Source organism: Xiphophorus couchianus, chromosome 5 (genome assembly GCF_001444195.1).
Source record: "Xiphophorus couchianus chromosome 5, X_couchianus-1.0, whole genome shotgun sequence".
NCBI classification, from domain to species: domain Eukaryota; kingdom Metazoa; phylum Chordata; class Actinopteri; order Cyprinodontiformes; family Poeciliidae; genus Xiphophorus; species Xiphophorus couchianus.
In genome coordinates, this window is record NC_040232.1 from 24517395 (window position 1) to 24535813 (window position 18419).

At 41.4% G+C, this 18419-nt stretch overlaps 1 protein-coding gene across 2 annotated transcripts in view; it reads left to right on the forward strand.

The window, feature by feature from the left end:
• Positions 1-18419, forward strand: part of LOC114144237 (furin-like protease kpc-1) — a 230091-nt gene continuing 211672 nt past the window's right edge. Inside the window, exons 1-3 of one of the 2 annotated variants that reach the window (XM_028016836.1) lie at positions 1-714; positions 1275-1450; positions 13007-13099. In XM_028016836.1, the coding sequence (XP_027872637.1) occupies positions 471-714; positions 1275-1450; positions 13007-13099 (513 nt within the window). In that variant the 5' untranslated portion in view covers positions 1-470. The remainder of the gene's footprint in view (positions 715-1274; positions 1451-13006; positions 13100-18419) is intronic. The other variant, XR_003595448.1, reaches the window with a different exon arrangement.

The window sequence follows — 18419 nt, forward strand, 5'->3', positions numbered from 1 at the left end:
AAACAAAACAAAACTGTAAACAACAGCAGGAATGTAAACACTGAGTTTGACTTTGATGCTAGCAGTGACAGCTCTAGAGTCTTAACAGCTGCTGAGAGGAAGCACCTACATTAACGCTGCTTTGTGCACATAGGAGACAGTAGACTGTCACTCCAGTTCAACAACAGCTTTGTCCTAGTCCAAGTACAGATTGTGGTAAATCCCAATAAAATGAGACAAACAATAAAAATGTTCTAGGGTTATGAATACTTCTGCAACGCAGATGAATAATGCATCTGAGTTTGCAGAGATGTTTTCTTAACTAGTCCTAATATTACACATTATGTTGTGCAATGAGTGGAAGCTGAAGCATTTCACGTGCAACTCTACGTTTGACCGTCGGGTTGGTTAGTTTTGGGTGACAAGTGTGAGGCAAACACTTTTTTTTTTGTTCCATCATTGTTCAGAAGAAAACACCAAACACCAGACAGATGAAGTTCCTGTTTTGCTTAAACAGGGAAGTTAGTTCGGCTCAGTGCTGCAGTTTTTCTTTTTCATTTTATTTTTCCTCCTCTCAGAAGTATTTGCATCAAGGCCAGGAGATTAAACGTGTGGGTTGGGAACTGGAGAGAGCGCGTTGTCTCGCTCGGGGCCCCCCCGGTGCCAGAGTTCTCGCTTTCATCGCGCGGGGTGAGAGATTTCTCCTGGACGTTTTTCGGGGCTGTGCAGCTACAGGTGGGTGGCTCACATCTTGTAGGTGGCAGCCGCAGCGGATTTTTTGCAAAAGTACAGAGGAGGTGGCTGTGGGCAAACTGCTTCACAACTGCCAATGTTCATTAGTCTGCTGCATGGATCCCACACTGGAAACTCACGTTGTGTGCTTAGAGATGGCGCTTAAATTCTGCTGATAATTGTCGGAGGTTGCTATGAAAATTCATAAAGCAGCCTTTTGTCTATATGCGTTCAGAAACAAAGAAGGGAAAGAAATGCATTTCTCTCAATACTAGTGAAAATATACATCTGATGTTCATTATTATATAGTACACTGATCACAGAAATCCCTTTAATAATACAATTTTGCTACGAATTATCATCGACTACATTAATATTGAGAATACTTGAGATTTTTATCCCCCCCCCTGTATTTAAAGGTTTTATTCCACCTCGTTCAAAAAAGCTCCAAAAATAACTTGGTGATGCAATTACGTCGAGCTTTGGTGTTTTGCTGTTTAAATGGCATGCGTAAGTGCTCATTAAAATGGGATTTATTTGACTTTTTTTCCCTCCTGCTAAAGGCTTCATGTTCAGTGGATCTTTACTGGTGTGCTGCATCCTGCTGCAGAGGAACCTTGCGACCACAGAGGGGCATCATGGGACCAACCGCCACGTCTTCTATGCCGTCCAGATGAGAGGAGGCGCCACAGCCGTCCGAGCTCTGGCCGAGCAGCACGGGCTGGAGTTCATACAGCGGGTCAGTGCATGTTGAAGACCCCTCTTACGTCCTCCACCTATGAGGCCGCAAAGTAGCAAAAATCCTGCAAGCGTGGGCTTTTTTTTTTTCTTTCCCCCGTCTCCTTCTTCTTCTTTTTAAGAGCTGCCAAAGTGCTGACTTCTATTTCCTACTTGAGGGATATCTGACTTTCATCAAATTACAGCAGCATTTCAGAGTATTTCATATCTGATCAAAGATGCTCAGAGAAGCGCCTTCGCAGACTAAAACACCCCGTACACAAACGAGCGCCCTACACCCATAAGGAGACACATGGCGTCATGCGCAAATACACAACATTTATTAGCAGGCAGCTCGTCTCTGCTGTGAGAAATTCCTATATGCGTTGCAGGATTCAGCTGGATGCCACTGGAGATGTTTGGGTCTTTAACTGTTTTGCCAGACTTGTAATCTGTACTGCTGAAATCATTCTGTATTTTAATACTCTAAAGGTTACTTTGGTTGTTGAATCTGAAACTGTGTCAACTTCTTTTAAAAATGGTCTTGACTTGATGAAAGGAAAAAGACCAAGAGTCAGGTTTTGGTGAGGTGTATTGGGTTTTTTTTTCCTGTGAGAGAATGGTTAAAGAATAGGTTAAAGGTTTTGAAAGATATAGATGTGATGTCTCAGTCTTTCATCTGGATCTTCTTAAATGATTCCTCAAATGATCTGAAAATCAAGATATGTAAGGGACTGGAAGCTATTCTCTCATTGTTCTGTCACACTCAGGTAGTTTGAAGTGATTTTCTCCCCTCTTAACATAAAACACATCCTACATCCACAGCTTATTGGTATAGACATGTAATTGAGAGGATCCCTCAAAGCAGTTAGGTGTACCATTCAATCCATTTTCGACCGTTTCACATCTTTAAAAAGCAAAACTTAATAGTTACATCTGGAGTATCAAGGTATGCTAAAGCACTGAGTAATTCACTGCTGCCTCTACCACTTCTGTGGCTGCACATGGCTCATAGCTAGCTTAAAGAAGGCTACAGCAGTTGTCCCTCGCTTAAGAGCGACAAATTCAACTATTTGGAAGTATTTCCAGTTGCTTAAAACAAAGTCATTCATAATCTGAAAGCTAAATGAGCGCTAACTTCTCCTGTTATTACTTTAACATTGTTTTAAACCACACACTTGTCAAGCTTTGTTAAGCTAACTGGTTACCCAAGCAGATAGATGACTAGCCAGCTTGTTACACATTAGCTACTTAGCCAAATGGAGGTTATTATCAGTCTCAATGTATTGGTAGTTATTGGTTATTGGGAGAACACTGGAGTTTTAAGAAGCTATGTCTTCAAACTTTTAAGCTAACATAATTTCCAATGGTTTCAAGTCATTTTACTGAGATACCAGTGATAGTGGCTGTAGTTTCTTTTGGCTAAGCCGCTGAGGCTTACCGCCTCCCCGCCTCCCTCACTTGTTGAAACTACAGCTTTCCCTCATTTGTAAAAAGAGAAAATTTGGCAGTTTGATAAAATATCTGGTCAGTCACTGCACGAAGGCTTACAGTACCTCACTTTTTTGCCAACTGCAGTTGGCCAGCTACAAACTGTTAAGCCGTTGAATGCAGGCTAGCTGTCTGGACAGAAATCCTGATTATTTACGAGCTAATCTCAGCTTGGTACACTTGTGATGCTCTTTAAACTGGTATTCCACACAATTAGCATTTGAAAACTGTCACCATATAAAGGCCTATTGAATAAATCAAAAATATTATTGAAAAGCCCATTTATTCAGGAACTTAATCGCTAAATAAATGATAGACATTATATAGATTAATTCCACACAGATGGATGTTTGAAAGCCTTTATTTCTGTTAATTATGATGACTTTCCTCTTACAGGTAATATAAAACATGACATTTAAAATGGTAATATTACATCAATCAAACCAATAAAAAAAACATTTTGTACAGAAATCCAGGCTTAATGAAAAGTACGCTCAATGCTTAAAGATTGGTATTTCCAAACAGTTAATAACTTTCATCCTACTTTTATATTTTACGTATGAAAAAGACCAAACCCAGTAACATCTGGATGAAAGATCTTAAACATAATAAAATCCAAACTTCCCCTCTAAAGTTACTTATTTAGATATCATCCATTTAAAAGCACAGTTTTACAACCCTTCGCTCATTCTCAGACGTGACTTATTGATACGTGCGTGTGCATTCTGACAGCATTGATTGGGAGTGATTGGGAGTGTCAGCCTGGTGTGAGGCTGTGTGCTGCTTTCCCTCTGGGGACCGGGGACGGCAGCTCTTTGTAACCTTGGCCCTGCTGCTCTGTTGCTGCCGCCGCCGCCTGAGTCATGAATAAAACATGGCTTTGACCTTTATCATGAGTATTGGACAGTCCACCCCTGTGTCTTCCTCTGCCTGTCTCTGTCGTTCTCGTTGTCCCTCCTGTATCCGCACGGACACTCCTAATTTATTCTAGTGTTTTTGGTTCCTTTTCTTACCCTTTAGTCCCTTGATTTAATCGCAGCTTGCTTCATAACTAAAATGAAGATGATTTCCATCAGTTTTGCTACTTTTATTCGGATTTTGAGTGAGGAACATTTACACCTTGTGGTGTCCAACTCAGCACCAATGCACCCACTGATGAGCCTCCCTTTTCATGATTCCCTTTTCCCCCCTCCCACCAACCTCCAGGTCCAATCTGCTGACTGGCATCCTTTACATGCCCATCGCCAGAGGCTGATCCAAAATGTCAGCGACACTAAATCGCCTTTGTTAAGTCCAACCTAGCTTAATTGTGTCACCTGCGATTTGCTCCTCGCATCGTGGCAGATACCAACGTATCGAGGAGAAGCGTCAGGGCTTCACAGTGCGCTCTGATACGCGATATAGTTTTGAAAACGTCGACGCGGAATGGAAAACGTCTGACAAGCCCAGTGCCAGCTTGAGAGGATCGTGATGTCTGTTGGCATTCCCGAGCTAATGCAGCAGGAGCGGAATGGGAATCAAATGTCTCCGAGCTGGCACTCAACGCATTGCTTGGTCTCTTTGATTTTTAGTGTACGGCATCCAGGAAAATGTCATCGCGCGTCGCTATTGTGCAGACTTGACGTATTCCTTTTGTAACTATAAAATGCAAAAAAAAAAAAAAAGAAATACAAAAGGAGGAAGACCTGAGATGATGTCTCTATGCCTGCGTGGACAGATTTACTGTGATGCATTGCTGTTCCGGGTTTCTCTGTTTTGTTGATGAGAGAATGGAGCTCTTTCTATCTGTGTGTTTTGTTTATCTACACTTATAGTGTATGTTGTAGTTTGTCAGCAATCCTTTATATTAAACGCAGAATAATCTTGTTCCCAACAGGATAGGGGAGCAGTAAATTGTAGCAATGTGATGCATCACTGTGTGTTAATAAGTCTCATCTTCAGTCATGGCTGCTGTGATGTTGCGCTATCATCACATATCAGTTAAAAAAAGAAAAAGAAAAACTCTGTCTGCTCAGGTAATGGCAGCTATCACAGATCCAGAAAGAACCTGATCACAATCTAAAATGGATGATTTTCTGGTTGCCGCTGTATCAGCAACAAAACAACAGCCCTGCGACTCGATGCTACACGTCGATAAAGCTCGCAGGCTTACTTACTAACATTACAGCCGACCCAGTTTGAAGTAGCGCCGGCGCCGCCTGATACGTGCATTGTTTACACGTATTGTTTCTTGCTTAGTTAAGAGTCTGCAAATCCGATTAAAGGGAGATTAGGTGTGCAGTTGTCATTGCTTTTATTCGAGACGAAATCACCACTTTACAAGAATCACACTCCATGCGTGTGCGCGTTTGTGTGTGTGTGTGTGTGTGTGTGTCAAACTCTGACTTCAGGAAGTCCCTGGTCTCCATCCAGTGGTGAAAGGCCTCCCCTGCCCTCCGCTGAGGTGGAATACTGCCTGCAGATTAGCATGTCATTACCATACCATTAGCATAGCATTACCGTGGCGTGGCGCAGCTAGGCTACCAGCTCATCAAGAGATTCAGACCTCAATCCGCTCCCTGCTTCCACCCCATTTCCTGCACGGCTGAGGTGTGCATTTCGTTGAGTAAAGACGTAATTGAGGTAAAGCTAAATGAAATCACACAAACATGCTGCCGTCATTCGGGGAGGGGAGGTGGGAAGGGGCTCTTTCTTTGATAGCTTGTAGCGTTGCACCTGATTCGGAATTTCTAAGGTAGCCCCAATCGGATGCTAAGCAATGTCAAGCCTTCTTCTGGCTGGATTACTTCAGGCTGTTGCATTACAACCAGGTGTGGGGGTGGGTGTGTGTGTGTGTGTGTGTTGAGGGAAAGTGAAAAAAAAGACTAACCTGCCACTATCTTCTCCCTCACCCTGGCCTCACTTATTTCCATACTGTAGGGGCACTCAGGGGTGCCAAAAAGGGACACCAATCCTCTAATGGTCGGGAGCGAGGGCCCATTCCATTAGTCAGGGGGCCCAGAGTTCATCGCTGCTCCTCGGTGTGAGGAGGGCGGAGGAAGTGAAATGGAAGCAGGTGTTGGCCGGGGGGCAAAACGGAGGGCAGCGCTGCACCAGCTGCATGCTGGGAAATGCAGCACTTTCATTTTCCCTCCTCATCTGTTTCTCTCTCTCTCTCTCTTTCTGTTTCTGCTTCCACTTGCAAGCGCGAAGACTCACGCCTTACGCACAGCACACACAGAAGCCTATACGTATAAACACACACACACACACACACACCTGCACGCAACCTCCCAATCACCTGCTTTTGTCCCCCGTTTCAGTGAATTGAGTAAGATTTTTCTCCATTCTCCTTATCTCTTTCTTTCTCTCGCTCTCTCTCACTCAACCTCACACTCATCCACTCCCTCATTCTCTCACTCCTATCTCAATCTCTTTCATTTTCCCTTTTGCTTACCTCCCCTGCCGGCCCCCACCCCACTCCATCTTTGCACATGCCTCACTTTCATTTTTAAATGGGGAGAAGGACCAGACTGTGGGATATGTGCAGAAGACGAGGTTTCCCCTCCCAGGTGGGAATCTCTGGCGAAATGCAAAGGTAAGCGTGGAGGAAGAAGAAGGGGGAAAAAAAGGAAGAAGTAGAAGGTGGCGAGCGGGCGGAGGAGAGCAGAAATTATGCTCCGACTTCCCGCTCGCTGTCTGTGGGCTCGGATGATGTATGGCTGCAAAGGCCACATGTTGGCCGTGTGATGGATTAAAGCACTTTGTAGGAAAATTACTGAGAGCGCCTCAGCACATCCGAGTCTAGCCCCTTAATAAAACTCTCTTCAATATTGAAATGGAGAGAGAGGGAAACACAGATAGATAAAGAAGATAAAAGACAATGTTTCTTCCAAGAGAAGGAAGAAACGCGTGAATTGCACAAACACACACACACAATGCTTCTGGAAATGAAAGAGAAAAATGGGAAATTACTCACAAAATCACTTTGTGTTGCTTCTTAGGTGCAGTACAAATGTTGACATGCAAAATGTTTCTATGTTTTGTATGTCCATACCTGCCACTATGGCAGGTTCACCTTCCAGCATACTGCCATACTGGAAGCCACAAAACATTCACCCACAGCTATGACTGAATAGTTGGTTCTACAAAGTATGGGCTATGGGGACCTAAATACGAATTAACACTGCCCAGTTTTAGATTTTCTTTTCCTTTCTGTTTGGTAGAATCATGTTCCATTGGCCTTCCACATTTTGCTGTGGTTTACCACGGAAAAATAGATTCAATTTATGAGTTGTGAAAAGTTCAATGTGTACAGCTACTGTACTTTTCCAGGCCACTGTCCTATACTACCAGTATAGAACCAGATAACTGTTCTATACAGTACTGGATTGCAAATGTGCAATCCAATTGCACATTTGTAAAATGTCTCTTTTCTTATAAAATTATACCATATTATACCTCTTGTGCAATTCAGTCCCAAACTACATGAGATAAATGGTTTTATGGCTTGTTTAAGAATTCCTGTAACTTTATTCTTTTTCACTTTAAGATGGACTGTTGAACTCGGAGCCCAGCCCTTCTCCGCGGCTACATCCCCTGCCAATACTGTAACTAACAAAGCTTAACAGCTCACCCCGTTTAACCCCTAGCATAGCCCTCCGTCATCCAGCCCCCGTCCCTCCGCTGTTTCCTGCTTTTCCGTAGCAGAGCCTGTGGAGCCCTCCATCCCTGTGGGGCTGTTAGCAGACACACACGCTGCTGTTTTCTCCATAGGGTGGACCATCTCAAACAGCTTTCACACACTGCTTCAATGACTCTGGATGTCTGTGTTTGTTTTTGGTTGCACGTTATGCTTCCTCCATCAAGTCCCTCTTTGTGTTGCTGTGTTGTTGTTGTGTTTCCTTTTCGAAAGCGTGCTATTCAGCTCTTGCGGACGCTAAATGAGAAAGACTGGTGTGACTATTGATTGTTACAAGGAGCTACACCCACAAAAGCTTTTAAACATAGATTTAATGCAATTTTGTGATTGAATTCCCACAACATAATGATACTAAAAATGACCAGGAATATATTTTTAGATCTATTTTTCTTACCAGTAGGTTGGGAACTCTGAACTTTCTTTTACATTTGCAGCACACCGATATCACCAATATCGACAGTCTAGACAAAAACATTGATCAATGCCTGCTTTTGCAAAAATGTTACGTTTTACTTCAGCTAGAAAAACAAAAATTGGTGTTCAAAAATGACAAGTTTACAACAGTGGATATTTATCAAAAATCAAAGCAGTCTCTTTTCAAAAGGTTGTAACATAACAGGATGTAAATGAGTTTTATTTAGCTGGACTGGAGGTTAAAATGCTCTTTGGGTTGTAAATATTGCAGACCCTTCAGGTAAAATAAAGACAGAATATCCCTAATTTAGGCAAAAAATATTTTGTACTCGTAAATTCACCTTATAGCTTTGTGAAACAAAGTTAACAAAGAATTAAGGGTTGTGCAACTGCAGAAATTTGTGCTGCAATTTGTGAATATTTCAACACATATGTAAAAAACAACAAAAAGATGGTCTTAGATGTTCCATTCTCTGTAACGAAACAGAATTTGGTTTTGAAAAACCATGTTGTTTTTAGCTGAGATTGGTGTGACAAACTACTTCTTTCTTCTTCTTGTTGTTTTCTTTTTGAGTAAAAAGTCACTGGATGTTTGCTGCCCTACTTACTAATTCAAACAAAAGCAACAAACATGCCTGAAAAAAAGAGAAAACTATTCATGTTGTACCTAACATCCTTTTAAAAATACATAAATTTGTCTTTGAAAGTCCATCTGCGTCAGCTCCATTTACCAGTGGGCCAACTTTGCATCATTCATGGCCAAACAAAAATGATTCCTTTGTAATAGTCAAATTAAAAGATAACTTTAATTTATCAGTAGTATTATTAATTGTGGACTTTACTGTAGGTCATCCATCACATCAAACATTTTCTTTTAACGGCTTTATAACCATGTAATGGGATCAACCCAGACTAAAACCGACTACCTGGAAAGAAGCTGTTGAATAGCAGTGATTATAAATCTGGTTGGTGGTTTGAAGGTGTGACTGACTATTCAAGCTGTCCTCAGAACAACAGTGGTACAAGTGACCAAAGCTTCTGCCTTTCATTATTGCACTTAAACAAAACCCAATCCTACCAAAGAATTGATGTATTTTACTTTAAGTGGTTGTCTTTTTTTTTTCTTTGTACTGTATGTTGGGGTGGCTTTGGACCAGAAGAGAAGTTGTCCAGCAAATGAAAGGTTCTTGGTTGGATTCCAGCTTTGGGCAAGACACTAAACCCCAAGTTGGATGACAACCCTAAAATACCCCATGATACCCTAAGCTGTAGGACTGTGCCAGTGTTTGTGAATCTGAATGGGTAGGTTGATGTGTAAAAATACCCAACAAGCACCTTAAAGGGGCGGTATTGTGTGTTTTCCAGGTATATATTGCCATTTTATAGCATAATCAAGTAACTATTTTTACCTTCAGTTGTCTTAGAAATGCTATATCAACTATGCCTTAAAAGAAATTTTACTTACCAATTTAAAACCTTGAAACTGGGCCTCTGTCTGAAACTCCGCCTTCAGGAAGTCATCACAACATGGCTCCTCTATTAACCCTTTGGCACCGAAAAGTGGCTGATATAATGAACTCAGCAGATGTGCAGTTCCCTCAGGTGTCTGCTAATTGCTGCTGGCTAGTCTGAAGGAGCTGAGAGGACTGCTCTGTGAGGCAAAAGCTCGAAAGCTTGGAAACTGCAGCCCAGAGGAGGAGCTTCGTCTAGAAGGAGTTGCTATGTGCATCCAGGTGTTTTTGACCAGCTGAATGGTTGCCACAGGATATTAAAGGATTTCTCAAACGTGCATGAAAGAATCAAGGCAACACTCTAGGTATGTTTCTGATGAGGAAAGCTCAATAGTTAAATTGTCAATTTTACATGATACCGCCCCTTTAAAGGTTAAATCCTTTTACAGTTCAGTATATCAGTTTGAAAACACCTGACAGCTATTTATATCCAAATAAATAACTGGGAGTCACTTCACTAACTTTTGTAGCCTGTAATATTTAACATGAATGAAAACATTTTCCATATATCAGATAGGTTTATAAGGTAACAATTTCGATTTCCATATACGTTGACATCCAAATTCCTTCTTATCTTAGCCGTCTATGTGGTCTCGCCAAGAATAGTGAAATTGGGCCAAGCTTACCTAGTCCATTGTGGAACAGTTGAACATGCTTGTGTGTGTTTGAACACTTTCATGATTAGTGTTCCCATGATTAGTGGCTGGCAGATCGGGTGGATTTGTCCAACGGTACTGTGTGTCAGGCAAGCTCAGCGTCCGCCCTGGAGAACATGAGTGAAAGAGTGGATAATTGATAGTGACAAGGCGCTCACCAGTCTTAATTGCGGCTGGTGAATTAGATTACCTTTTCAAAGTGCCTTCATTAGCAAACGGAGAACCACACCAATGGTCTCCTGATTGGCCTCATATTGTTTTGTTGCCAACCTGCTCTGATGGGGTGCAAAAATGTGTAGATTTACTAAATGCGTGCACATGTGTTTGTTTTCGATGTGTTTGAAACAGCTCTCTAATCTTTATAACTGAATTCTCTGAAAGTATGCATGTGCATTCGTTTTTTCTTTTTGTTTGTTTATTTTACTTGTGCAGTGGCTGCCTTTCCATTGCTGTAGCTACAATGTACCTGGATGAAGCTTATTCCATCAAAACCTTATATTATCTTGGATTCAAAGGCCCAAATAATTTTTGTTGTCAAAACTGAAAACCTGCTAAACAAATGACAAAATTCACTTTTATAAAATGAGACCATATTTGGCTAGTTGGCTAGCTGCTAGATCCATACGTACTGGAACTAGCAGTAAACAAACTAAGCAATCACATTCAAACTAACAAAATTCCAGTGGGACTTTTCTGTCAGGCAAAAGTTTGAGTGAGATATCTCGATTCTGTTCTGTGACCCGAGCTGATTGAGGCTATCGCTAGCTAGCTGCCGAAATACCCTGGCTAGCTAGCTGTCTTGCTTCTATCACAAGTATTGATCGCCACTTGACTGGATGATATTCGTTTTCCCCACTGGCTCTTTTCTGTTGCCAACCCATACAGTTCAAGGTGCATTCTGTGCAAAGAAATTTGTATACAATGTGAGAAACACAAAGTTGCTACCAAGAGCCACAAACAGAACCCAGAAATTTTGCTAGTTTGCTATGATTGACTGTCATACAGTAGGACTTCCCATCCGTCTCCTGTATTTATGTTTTTTTTTTCAGTCTTAAAATTCACTTGGGGTGGCATTAAAATGGTCTTTAAAAGTCATAAATTCATATATCTCAAACTAAGGCCTTAAAATGTCTTAAATAGGTTTTAAAAAAAAGAAGACTGGCCTTAAATATGTTAATCACATGTCTTAAAGTTTGTCGTGGAAGGACTGTTTAATCTCACGTATGTCAGTGGGTTTTTTCTGCTGGGACTTTTCTACTGGAGTTTTTGCTGGACGTGAGTGTCTACTTACGGAATGAGTTTCGTCTTATACCTAAAACTCCCAAATCCTTCATCCTCCCGGCAGCTGCAGTATCAGCTATAACCATCCTTCCAGATCCTGTTTCCATATCTGTCTTCAGACACTGCTCCAGCATAAGCCCCCCCCCAACCACAGGAGAAAAAACACACACACTCACACACTCCCACGCAGGCATCCCCATATCTGTCTCATGCTTCATTCCCACCCCAGCCAGCCTGCAGCCCCCCTGCCGAGTTAAATGGAGTGTGCTGGCATCATGGGAGTCGTGTGTGCTCAGTTCAGCTCTACTCAGCTGGGCTGCCAGTGTTATAAACTTGCTGTGTGATTATTGTCAGAGCCAGACTCCTCCACCCAGGACGTCTGTGCTGATGGGTACTGTGTCACCGGGTACAGCCATCCATAGAGAGAGGAATGAGAAGGCAAAGGAGGGATTGAAACTGAGGTGAGAGAAAAAAAAGGCGGTAGAGAAATTATTGTTGGGAGAAAGGTAGCAGGGTTTGAAGGAGAGGACAGGAAAGAAAAAAAGAAAAGATGGAGTAAGGAGACCGGGCATCAAAGGGGAAGAAAAAGCCAAGCTGAGCGAGAAAAGACGGATGTACATCTGTGGCAGCAGACAAAGACAAGCGAAGACACAGAGGGAGTGATATAAAGACTGAGAGACAGAAGAATAATGTGCTGCAAGAAGACAGAAAGGCAGCAGGGAAATCAGTACTGCAGAGAAGAAGGAGAGCCAGGGAGGGTGAATAGAAAGAAAGCCAAGGAAAGAAATTAGATAGAAATTTTTCAAGCGAGTGATGTGTGCTGTGATTGTTTTCTCTCTCTCTCTCTCTCTTTCCTCTTCTTTCTCTGGCTCGTTCTAAACGGTCTGGATGTGGCCTGTATCTGCCGGCAAGAGGGAACTCAATTTGGGACAATTTACTCGGCAGTCTCAGCCCTGATGCACCTCGGGGACAGAGAATCGAGAGAATGAAAGCGAAGGAAGATAGAATCAGCAAGCCGCGCGCGCGCGCACACGCACGCGCCGCGGAGACACACAACATGCGCCGCGGCGCTGGCGAGTAGATTTCACTTAGTTAGTTCTAACTCTCCCAGGCGGTCAATACGATTGAGTTTATAAGGCTTGGAAATGAAAAGCCTGGGATAAGGTTAGATAAACTCTGCGCTATTTGATTTCGGCTCAATCGGAAAAAAAAAAAAAAAAAACACACAGGACAGGTGGCGGAGGGTGGAGGCGGGTGGGGGCGGGGGTACTGCGCCGTCAGGTAGCGCGAAGGGTCACGAGGGTGATTAAAGCTGAATACGACATGTAGGTATCGACGAGTACAAAGTTGTGATTTTACAAAAAAAATGAAATAAAATAAATAATTCTTACACCATTTCCACAAGCATATATTATTGTCAATGTAATTTACAGCAAATTCTAGTAGGGAACACAGCGAATGCTGCTCCAAGCTACTGTATATCTCATGCAGTAGTTTAGCTAGGAGTTTAGCTTAACAGCGTGTTGTTGTTTTCTCCCTGGCAGATTGGCAGCCTGGAGGGCCTGTACACCCTGAGGGACAGCAGGGGGCGCTCTGATAGAGTCACCTTTGAGGGGAGACTTCTGTCTGCAGCAGGGGTAAGTGTTTGTGTCTGACCCGGAGCAGGGGGTAGTTACTTACTGTACTGCAGAGCGACACAATCCCTTCAACATGGAGAATTAAACAGATGTGTAGAGATAAGCAGTGGTTCTTGTTTTCGTCACCCTGGGTGAGAACCTCCTTCTATGTTCTGAATATGTGAGAAAACAGATGGGTTTTAATCCGAAGTGCATTTTAATAAATATGTCAGCAATTTAAAAATAATTTATTCCAGGTTTGATTCAATTAAATTTTGCCTTGATATTAAAAAAGCACCAGAAGTTCATGTTTGTCCATCAGTCTATAGCAGCTTGTCCGTGCACGGTCACCGGGGGCCTGGTGCCTATCTACAGTGATCATTGGGTGAGTGGCAAGAGAGATCATCAGTACATGAGAGGGCAACACAGAAGACAAACAACCATGCATGCAAATATCACACCTAGGGGGAAATTTAGAGTAACCAGTTAACCCGACAGTCGTGTTTTTGGACTATGTCGGGAAGCCAGAGTGCCTGGAGAAAACCAACGCACGCACATGGAAAACATGCAATCTCCATGCAGAAAGTTTAGGTCTGCACCGATCCAGCTTTTGCTTTTCCGATACCAGTACAGATATCTGAAGCTCAGTATCGGCTGGTACCGATCCGACACAGAAAATCAGTGCTGAATTGGCAGAACACAGGGGGAGCCCAATCCCTGTTGACTCTCTAAAAATAATTAATAATAATAATAAAAAAACCCATTTATCTCAGCTTCCCATTCCTCCTGCCACCCATTGACACAAAGGCGCCCTGGGTGGTAAACACAATCGTCTCCGTCAAAAGCAGCCGCTAGCAGACCTGCTAGTAGCCTGTCCTGGCTGTGTCAAAGAGATTCACACACTGGCATCAGTTCTGATTTCACCCAACATGTGTATGCAAATGAAACTTCATTTGGCTGTCACTAGTCTTCTAATTGGTGTCTAGTGTTGATTAGAAGGAGAACATTAAACATTATATGGCGAGCGGAGCACAAAAGCATGTTCATGTTATTTTTTTTTTTATTTTTTTTCCCTATACTCCTGTCCCCCTTTGCACCACCCACTTCACTTAGCCTACCCCACCTTCAGCAGAGCGTTCTGCATCACCGGCTGAACGCACAATGCAGCCTCCTGACCGGGCTGCAGTTGCCAGGGAAACCGTCACCCTCGGAGATATCCCGTGACAGCGCGGGGCGAAGGAGGCAGTATGAGAGGAAGGGCCTGAGATGTGGCTCAGGCCACGCACGTTCTCCAGGGCGCACCAGACCTTTGGACTCTTCCCCAACGCGTTCCCCTTCAGTCACACAACACACAAATCAGCTTTACACACACACACATATATACACACATGTGGGCATACTCACACACACACAGACCCCCCCACACACATGCACATATATGGACAGGCATGCAAATACAAGCAGCAAAAAGAATAGAAAATAAAGTGAGGAATATTCCTAACTCTGATTTAGAGTTATCATCTGGATCAGTGTGCATCTGATTAATTGAAGTAATTTATGCATAATCTCCAGTGACTCTATGTATGGTTCATGATTTCATTAAACTGTTACTTTAATTACTTTTCTACTTTCATAACTTAGGTTAAAATGAAAATGTTCCACATTTTCTAATGAGTTGTAAATTAATAGATTGCACAAATACGGCTGTGGAGGCAAATACGTTTAGCTTTTCCTGCCCGCTGTTCTTAAGCTTTTATATCTTTCTAATAGGAATTTCACCGTTATTCAGATCAAATACCAGGCATTTGTTTTGCGATTTTATTTAAGATCCTTAAGTCTGAGTAGATGTGAATATGTGCTCTGTAAATGTAGATTTCATTATCCTGTTTTTTAGTTTTTATGGTTTTAAAAACAAAGCTAAATTTTACAATGAGGTTGGAAAAAAATACACTTTTTGGAGTGGAACGAGTTTTACTTCTTCACGTTTTTTGGGAAAGATCCCCTCTAAAGTAAAGAGTAGATTGTCTGCAGACTAATAAAAATAATTAAGTCAAAATTTTCCTTATACCAATAGTTTAATTCTTCTGCGAACCTGCAAATGAAACACAGACACTAAAGTTAGCCTCCGTTTGCTTGTTCAAGTTAAATATTTGCCTATTTAAATTTTTGGTTGAATTTATGAAGAACCTCAGCGTTCTGCGACCTCAGATTAAAAACCAACTTGACATAGTTGACATTGCTATTGGAGTATTTACACAACAATGTCACACATTATTTCATTTTTTCAATTTATAACATAAAGTTATCTGTTACCAACACACTAAAACATTTGGATTATCGCAAATATCACATCTTTGCCAATCAAATACTTTTTATTTTGCTATATATATGAACCAAATCAACAACATACATTAAACACCTAATGTATTTAGTGACAAATTACCTTAGAAAATTATTCATTTTTGCTGTTTAGCTGTCTATAGAGTATATTACAAGCACATATTGGCTGCATCTCTAATGTTATCTACTTTAACTTTATATAGTGCTACTTTAAGTTACATTTTGTTCAGTTCTTTTGTTTAATAAGTAAAACATTGTTTTTGTTTATAAAGTGCATCCAATGAATTTCTTTTTTCAGATTTTTATAACATAGCAGGAGACATCTATAACCCAAGTTTTTACTTTCTGTCCTAATTATTTCACACAACTACATCATGTGCTATATCTTCCTTCATTAGGGTTTCCTTTTCTCCTTCTCTACTGACTCCATTCAGTGACTCTGATCTGATCTGTCTATATCATACCTCATGCAGTTTCAGTCTAAAAATGCCCAAGCATGTTTCTGACTGAACTCCACACTGACCTTTTCCAAAATGTCTCCGGCACAAGCCCCCCCGCCAGCCTCAAACATACATAAACTGGCCCCCCCGCTGGTGTATTACACACTTAATACGCACATACAGTAAATCTTTTGCTGCAACATGTATCAGGCTTGAGATTGGATTTCCCCCCCCCCCCTTATTTTCTTCTTATTCTGCTTAGTGAATTCAAGTTTCTTATTTATGAAACGCAACAGCCAACGGCAACGAGAATGCCAGCACAGACAATGGTTAAGTTAAAATTACTTGGAAGTTTTTTCCTCTTTCAAAAGCTTATTTACGTGTGGAATTTGGATTATCCTTAAAATTACTAATGTTGTTTTTATTTGTTTTCCTTTTTGCCTCCATAACACAAAACAAACAAGAAATAAAAAAAAACACCTGTAAAGCCACAACTACTGCATGTTTTAAATGAGCAGAATGTATTTAATATGTTCAGTTGGAGCATCCACTACATTTTCTTTAACAGATGTGTGATAAAAATGTACTTTTACTTAGTTGGCACCTTCCTGGTTTCTTGGGGTTTTCACACCTGTAGTTCATTTACTTTGGTCCAAATCAGTTGATGATTTTTGCTGACATGCTTTTCAGGCAGTTCGTTTTTCTTTCACTCAATGGAAATTGTAAGCAAATCACAAAACTAAGACAAGAGCAGGCTGTTTATTGCCGCATACATAGGTCCAGGCTAGGAGTGCTAGATGTAAATATAGGAAGCAGATGCTATGTTCTAAGCTAGGTGAAAAGCTAACTTAAAATGCAGCTTTTCATTCTCTCTAAACATAGGGGATTTAAACATAATGATGTGTTTCAGGTAAAACCTTATGCTTTAAAAAAAAGTTTCTTAGTGCGTTTGCAATGTCCCACAATGTAACGCATACCTGTCCTCCAGAAGGCATTTGGCGCAAGCTAGCACCAAACACATAGCAGCTGTCGGCTCAAAATCAAATCACCCTCACACCATAAACGAACCTCTCTAAAGTTTGTTAGGAATCGTACCAAGACCGCGTTCTCCAAGCGGTCTTGGTATGGTTGTTTTGGCCCGTATCTTAGTGACATTGTGCTGTGTTCACATCTACACAAATGAACGACTCCAAGGTGGGGAAACGAACCAGCTTGTTTTAATCCGACTAAACGCCTCAGGCTTGGAAACGTTCTTAAAGTAGGAGAGATGTTAAATAAGGGTATCAACATCAGCCACTGTGTCAGCCTGTGTAGCCCGAAGGACACGGTGGAGTGTTTGCTTGATGGGCATTCAGAGCTGATTCTGGATATTAGAGTCATTGTCACAGATGCTATAAAGACTTGCTGTACTTTTTGATAATAATTATCTGACCCACTAAGAGACACTGAAAGAAACAGTTAAAAAAAGAAGAGACGTTCAGATGATGGAATTTGACAAAATCGAATGCTTATTGCTTGTTTAATCAATTCATAAATGATGTTTTTAAGACGTAAAGCACTTTGGACTGCCTTCTTGCCAAAATGGGCTACATATATAAACTTGACTTGACTGGACGTCAGAGCTCTGCGAACACACACACACACACACACACACACCCCTGGTCCCAAAATGCATGCACTATTCAAAACAGGAGGGCATCAAAAGTAACACATGTACTACGAAGAGTTGGCAGGACACAGTGTTCCACACAAAGTCCTTCATTTCTTCATTCTTTTTTAAACACATGACCAGATGGTTCTGTAATGTCCTCCAATTTATATCCACACATAGAACAAATTACAATCTGAAGCAGTGGCTTAGTAGATCAGTTTTACTTTAGCTTCCTGTGTGAATTATCCCTCAACAGAATCTTAATACGATATTACCTTTGTTGGGTTATTGGAGATATTATGGGGGTATTACAGTTCTAGGTGCCTCGAAGACTGTGTTAACCTTTAGGTGAAATCATGCGAGCCGCACTATTGATCCAAAGTGTGAGGATTTAATTATCAGACGAAGACGTGTTACATTTGGCTGGTCTTTTTTCATCGTTCTGTATTAAATAAGGGCTTTTATTTCATCTTTTAGAAACAAATGTGAACAGATTGGTTAAAAAGGAAATTGAAAAATCACAACTTGCATGTAGAAATGTAAACAGTCTGCTTTAAAGGATTCTTAATTATTTCAAAAGGAGAGTTGAAATCTAACATTGGCGATTTTCTGATTATCTTCATTTTCTGATTTCTTCTGTCACATGTCTTCTTAAAGTCAGAACAATGTTATTTTTCCTAACCTTTCGAAATAATTTCAATAATTTATCGTTGCTTAACGCCTCGGCTTTGTGGATGGGATTCGCTTCTTGCAGGCAGCGAGGTAGAAAACATTGTTCAGCTGGTTTTCTTTTGCTTGGTTTTCTTTCTCCCCTCCACCTACTTATCCATTTACACAGAATAAAAACATTTGAGTTTTCCCTCAGTGCCTCCTCGCTACTCAGTCGTGTGTCTCTGTACGTGCGTGAGTG